Source organism: Rhopalosiphum maidis, chromosome 1 (genome assembly GCF_003676215.2).
Source record: "Rhopalosiphum maidis isolate BTI-1 chromosome 1, ASM367621v3, whole genome shotgun sequence".
NCBI classification, from domain to species: domain Eukaryota; kingdom Metazoa; phylum Arthropoda; class Insecta; order Hemiptera; family Aphididae; genus Rhopalosiphum; species Rhopalosiphum maidis.
Genome location: NC_040877.1, coordinates 14,168,677 through 14,175,464, shown reverse-complemented (window position 1 = coordinate 14,175,464; position 6,788 = coordinate 14,168,677). Strand labels below are relative to the sequence as shown.

Below are 6,788 nucleotides of genomic sequence, written 5' to 3'. Positions count from 1 at the left end.
TATGAAAAATATATGGTTAAACTATTATCATCCACAATGAAAAAACGGTTTTAGTTCGCAGTAATATAAAAGATCATCAACATGATGAAGACAATAATGAACAAAAAAAGAACTAAAAAAAATTCGTACAGCCATTAAACTTAAAGCAATTGAAAATGTTTATGAAAAGCCAATAAAAATATAGCCTATCTGAAGCTCCGAAACATACAAAATGCACGGCGTTTGCTAATTATGTACTTGAAAAGTTGAAAATTATATTAACACGGAACAATTTCCTCCTTCAATGTGGGCTGAAGAACCTAATGGAACAAAAAGAACGACTAACGGTGCTGAATCATACCACAGTCAACTTCGGTTTGAATTTTATATGCCATATCCATCTGTTTTTCAAGTTGTATACGTATAAGAACTATTTATTAAAATATTGGTAGTAACTATAGTTATTATTTTATGTTTTTTAGATTGATGTTTTAATAGATCAAAAAGTGATTAATGAAGCGAAAATGCGAGAAATTAAAAAAAGAACTGAAGCAATACAGAGGAAATGTGATCGGGAACGAGGAGCCAATTTGGTATATCAGTACTCACTTTTATTAACAAACTGACTATACAGTAAAAACAAGTTAAATTTTAAACCTATATAGGAGCCTACAACAATATTCATATTTAAAATACTCTTGGATTACGTTAATATGCTGAATATTTGTCTAAATATTGAAAAAAATATATAATGAACCCGAAATCAACAACGGCATTGGTGTAGGTAAACAGGTACCCGAGAATCAACTCGTATACAGCCTAATCTAATTAAATTTTTTTTAAATATTTTATTTCGGGATACCAATAATTGAATAATATTAATTTATAAATTTAAGATAATACCAATTAAAACCAATTTTAACATAAATATATTATTATTTTATGGTTTACGAAATTAAAAATGCACGTACTTTGTTAACATTCAAGAGAATAACAAATTATAATATTAAAAAATAGTAAAAATATATATTTTTCCAAAAATGTTGTTTTATAACGACTTAAAATTAAATAAAAACATATTTTAAAAAACGTTAGCATTTTGAGTCAAATGGATTATCACTGTGCATCACAACTCACAAGTAATAAAAAATTAATAAGAGTGAAATAAAATAAGAGGAAATATAAAATATATATTTTACAAATACATTTTCAAAACAGGTTAATAATATGAAAGGAGCTTGTTATGATACAATGATTATGTTAAAATAAGAACCACCCTGTATTTTGCGTGTAGCCAATCACGTATACTGGGGGGTCAACCCCCCAACCCGCGAATTATTTTCTAATAATGAGGAAAAAAATTGTTTTATTATGTTGCGACCCAATTTGTATTGCTACATTTAGTAAACCCCCCGAATTTTTTTTTTTGTATACATGCATGTGTGTAGCGTAGGTAAGTTGTTAATTAAATTATCACACGATTCAACGTGTAAAACTTATTAGTTATTTAATCGTTGATTTTACGACTATAGTAAAATATCAAACAGTTATTTTGCAAATGAATACCTTATATTTATTATTCAATAATCAAATTACGAAGATATACCTCTTAAATATATAAATATATAATACTATACATTTAAAGTAAATATTCCTATACAAAAATTCAATTTAGTTTCTTACTACTGGACATTTAAATAGTTGTGCGATCAACGATATAATTATTTAATATATAATAATATATTCACGGTTTAACTAAAAAATATGTTAATATTTTAATTTTACTTATTTATCTTCCATACATGTAAGTTTGGGGATGAACAGGGCCCAAGCCCAGGGCCTCGCGCATTTTGCTTAAATTTGGGGCTTCGCGTTTGAAAAAAGTAGTAAAATTAGTTTTAAAAATTGTTTAATTTTCGTAGCATTTAAATTGTATGTTTTATTGGTAAATATCAAAAATTATATCAAAATAACGATGTAAGTTCAACAAAAAGGTGTTAGAAGTATTTTTGCCCTGGGCCTCGCAAATTCTGATGATGGCCCTGACACCCATACACCTATTAACTATAAAGTAAACTAGTTAATAAGTCTATGCTTACACTGCTAACGGGAAATAGTAAGTTTCTACACGAGAGTAGTAGATAAATAATTACATACGTTCCTACACGGTAAAAACCAGGTACCTATATATGTTAGTTTCTACACAAATTTTTTGGTAGTATATTTTACCTATTCATAAATATTAAATACACATATATAAATAATTTTTAAAAAGAGATTTAACTCTAATTGAAAATACAATACAAGTAAACATTAATAAGTTAAATAATAATAATAATGTAAATTTACAATGTAGTCAAAATCGTTTATAATTGTCTTATGATTTATAATAATTGAAAAAAAAAATTAAATTATTTCATAGATATTTAAATATTTATTTTTTTGGATTTCGTTGTAGCAAATTGATGTTTTAATTCTACCCACTTCATGTCTTTAACCATATCAGATTCAATACATAATATTGACAAATTTGACATTTTTTCGTGGATTAAAGATAATCGCAAATAATTTTTAGCACGTTTTAATACAGAAAACGATTTTTCACCACTTGTATTTGAAGAAGGAAGAGAACAAATAATTCTTAACATTATTTCTAAATTTGGAAACACGATGTTGCTAAAGACGATGTAATAATTAATTTATGTAATGAAGGAAATGATAATTTTCCTTCTGATGGAAAATTTTTTACAATGCTTTTAAATTGTATTAATTCTTCTTCGAAATTTGTGAAACCGATGTGTACGATATTTTTACATTTCTTTATTATTTATTCTTAAAATCTTAAAGCATACCCCCCTGAAAATGTACGATACCCCACCCCACGGGATAGAAGGTCTGAAATAAACATAACGTCTGATATGAATTTTCGGTATCAGTGTTCAGAAAATCGTGCACTTGTACGGGTAACTGATTTCATTTTTACATTTTAAGCCATCCTAGAAAGATGCAGGTATCTTACTGGAAAAAATGATCGACCACAAAAACGATGTACCTTCATTTAGTTACTCATCAACACCTTGCAAGTCTTGTTAGTTGTTGAAACGTCTTCCCAAAAGTATTATTATACACATAATCACAAAGATATTATTTTTAAAAGAATAATAGTATTTTAATTAAACATTCACGAATCACATTCACGTCTTCACTACAAATTAGTAAAGTACCTACTGCCCGTACTGATTACTAAGCACACTGGTTGTATTTATATGTCTAGTAGTAACGATGACTGAATGACAGCTAATGAGCAGTGGCTACTTTAATGCCTATTGCCTACAAATTATTATTTCAGGATACCTAAAAAAAAACTATGGGTAACTACACTCTATGGGAAAAACGAGCCGACTGACAAACAACGGTGGTGAAACCTAGATGGCGTTTAAACGTGACTTTATTTCATAGACAATATCATTATTATTATAAATAATATACATATTATATATACTTAGCTATGAATTATGAATATATATATAATATTATGCCTTATACCACGATGGATAAGTGATAACACTGTTTACTACGGACATAGAACTGATAACGATAATAAAGTAAGTTGAGACTTGAGTTGTGTGAGTTGTGAAGCTAGCGCCCAACACGGCAGTACGAACGGCATCCACCCGCTTCCCACCTTAAAACCACCAACCAGCCCACCCGCGGCTACCGCTATGTCCTCTATTATTATTATTATTATTATTATTATTATGACCATTGTGGGTAACCTACCTGTCTAGTGTTTACCTACGATTAATTTTCCGTCATCTGTTAATTCTGTAGTTGAAAAGTGAAAACTAGAACGGTGTACGGCGACGGTAGTCGGTAATGCAAGTCGTTTCGATTTTACCCGTCCGACTGGGTTACAACTACGGACTACGTTTGTCTTGTTTCTTAAAATGTAAATGATTTTACGAAAAAAATCCAACTAATTTCATACATGGGTCCGTTGGTTATCCATTTCGTTTTTCCTATGTGCCATCACTAGAAATAACACTCACATCTGTAGGTAATCTAATCACATTAAGCTGAGACTTGAGAGTAAGTACCCGTGTATCATGTACATTTTGTGTGTGAGCGTTTGTTTGTTTGTTTTGTTTGTTTATTGCAGATCATATTATTGATATACCTATTTGAAACCGACCTTAGATCTTACATGACTGCTACTTTTTTCTCACAACACTTCAAAACATTGTTACCCCTTTTAATCCGCTTTGGGTTATTACTTTTCATTAAAATAGTTAATTTATTGTTAGAAAACATTATTAATTATAATGATAAACAGGGAATGGGCCGTTGAACATTGAACAATTTGATATAATAACAGAATTTCATTGATTACAATTGTGATTTTTAGAAACAAATAGATCCATTAAACCCAATGATTTAAAATAAAGACACATTTTATTTACGTGACACACATCTAGTAGTTTATAGAAATATTTAGAGTAAACTGAAATTTTGCCTTTTCTTTTATTGATTTTCATTTCTTAGTAGTTAGTTGAAATATAGATGTAGGTTATGTAGTAGAGCCTATAAGTACTTTGGGTGTATAATTTTAATTAATCAACATTATATGAATTTGCAATCTACCCAAGTCTTTGTAAATCTTGTATATCACTTGTGCTTATTATACTAAATTGTTGACTGATGGTTAAAAAAATAAATAATTAATATATAAGTATTATCTAAGTTTGTTATTACTTATCATTTACCATATTTTTATTTTCAGTTGCTATTTGTATAAAAGAAATATGCTTGCCTGTACAGAACTTTCAAAAATGGACACATGCAGCATTCAACAAATTACACTTGGATCAAATATTATTGTTGATGGTTTATTTTTCAATGAAACAAATATTAGATTAAATACTACTGAGAATGAAGTAATACTATCAGATTCATATAGTGATCAAAAATATATTCCAACAGACACTCACAACAAATCGAAAAAAGATAATTTAGATGTTAGTAATGATAAATCAAAGAAACTTAAACTTAAATGTAAAAAAAGTCAACAAATGTCCTTAAATAAACTAAATCTTAATACTCACCTTGAAATTCAATCGCCTATTAAACAGTCCTATACATGTACTGTTTGTCAAAAATTATTTCATTATAAATACCGATACGATGCTCATATACAAAGTCACAATGTTGAAAAACAAAAATATAAATGTAAAATTTGTGATAAATCTTTCACGCGTAAATATCATATTAGCATCCATAATAGAACACATACAGGCGAAAAACCATATAAATGTGAACTATGTGAGAAATTATTTTCAATGAAACATCATCTCCTTTCTCATATCAGAACTCATACGGGTGAAAAGCCTTACACTTGTGACATGTGTAATGAATCATTTACCCGCAAAGACATTCTGAGCAAGCATGTTAGAACTCACATAGGTGAACAACTTTCAACCTGTGTAAAATGTCATAAACAATTTTCTATGAAAACATACACTGGAGAGAAACAATACTTTTGTCATTTGTGTCAACAAATCGAGCCTCAGTCAAATATTGTGAACAACATTAACATTAATCAAAATCTTGACTTTGACTTAGAAATGTTTGACAATGACAAATGTATTGAAGCAACAGACCTCGTTGACATAAAATATGAAAATAACATAGAAAGTATTGACAATGAGACAAAGATTCTTATACCTGAATCAAACATGTTAACATATCAACCCTATGATGAAATGCTGAATAACACTAAAGAATTTCAATCTGATGTAAAATGCCTTGAAACATTCTGTAGTGTAGAGTTTAAAGAAAAGCCATATAAATGTCACATGTGTCAGCAATTATTTTCTAATAAACAAAATCTTGATTCTCACATAAGAAGTCATACTACAAAACAACCATATACGTGTACAATTTGTAAGAAATCGTTTTTCTATAAGTATCGTTTTGATGCTCACATAACTAATCATAAGATGGATAAATATAAATGTAAAGTTTGTGAGAAATCTTTTACAAGAAAATACCATTTTGATACTCATTATAGAATACACACTGGTGAAAAACCTTTTAAATGTGAAATATGTCTGAAATTATTTTCATTAAAACATCACCTTATATCACACATAAGGACTCACACTGGTGAGAAACCGTTTAATTGTGAGCTTTGTAATGAATCATTTCGCCGTAAAGATATACTTAGTAATCATATTAGAATTCATACAGGAGAAAAACAGTTTGTTTGTGATTATTGTGAAAAACAATTTTCTATGAAACAATATCTCATTAGACATATGAGAACGCACACTGGAGAAAAACCATTCATTTGTCATGTGTGTCAAAAAAGGTTTTCGCAACGATCTGGTCTTGATTGTCATATAAGAATACACACTGGGGAGAAACCATTTCAATGTGAGGTGTGTAAGAAATTATTTTCTAGAAGAGACAATTTAACAATTCATATGTCCACACATAATATTAATATAGAGGTTGAAAATCAATGATGACAGTTTAATGAAAATATTTTTTATCAACATATATGTATAACAATTAAAAAGCCAATTAACGTGTATATTTATACACATTTTAATTCTAGTCCTAACTGCCTCAGCCAGGAAATATCTAAATCTGGGATATGTATCAAGGGAATCCTTTTTATTTATACAAACGTTATCTTAATATTTATTGATTTATATGATTGTTATGTAGTTATAATTCAAAATGTATTCTTAATTGTATAAAACTTTATTATTTATAAGTAAATTTAACAATATATCATTTTTATAACT

The 6,788-nt window shown here is 28.4% G+C and overlaps 2 protein-coding genes across 2 annotated transcripts; both read left to right on the top strand.

Annotated features, from left to right (window-relative positions):
• Window positions 1–731, top strand: LOC113557962. Its single transcript, XM_026963528.1, has 3 exons — window positions 1–391; window positions 462–572; window positions 645–731. Exons 1-3 carry the CDS (start codon window positions 284–286, stop codon window positions 729–731), a joined length of 306 nt encoding a protein of 101 aa, XP_026819329.1. The 5' UTR covers window positions 1–283.
• A 2,963-nt stretch (window positions 732–3,694) lies between these two features.
• Window positions 3,695–6,732, top strand: LOC113548123 (zinc finger protein 84-like). The gene is made up of 2 exons (XM_026948812.1): window positions 3,695–4,068; window positions 4,760–6,732. The coding sequence occupies exon 2, from the start codon at window positions 4,782–4,784 to the stop codon at window positions 6,501–6,503; it is 1,722 nt and encodes a 573-aa protein (XP_026804613.1). The 5' UTR covers window positions 3,695–4,068; window positions 4,760–4,781; the 3' UTR covers window positions 6,504–6,732.
• Window positions 6,733–6,788: the final 56 nt, after the last annotated feature.

Coding starts and splice junctions, on each gene's coding strand:
- LOC113557962 (XM_026963528.1), top strand. CDS start 284: ATGTGGGCTGAAGAACCTAATGGAACAAAAAGAACGACTAACGGTGCT. Junction 392..461: donor CATATCCATCTGTTTTTCAA/GTTGTATACGTA, acceptor TATGTTTTTTAG/ATTGATGTTTTAATAGATCA. Junction 573..644: donor GGGAACGAGGAGCCAATTTG/GTATATCAGTAC, acceptor AAACCTATATAG/GAGCCTACAACAATATTCAT.
- LOC113548123 (XM_026948812.1), top strand. CDS start 4,782: ATGCTTGCCTGTACAGAACTTTCAAAAATGGACACATGCAGCATTCAA.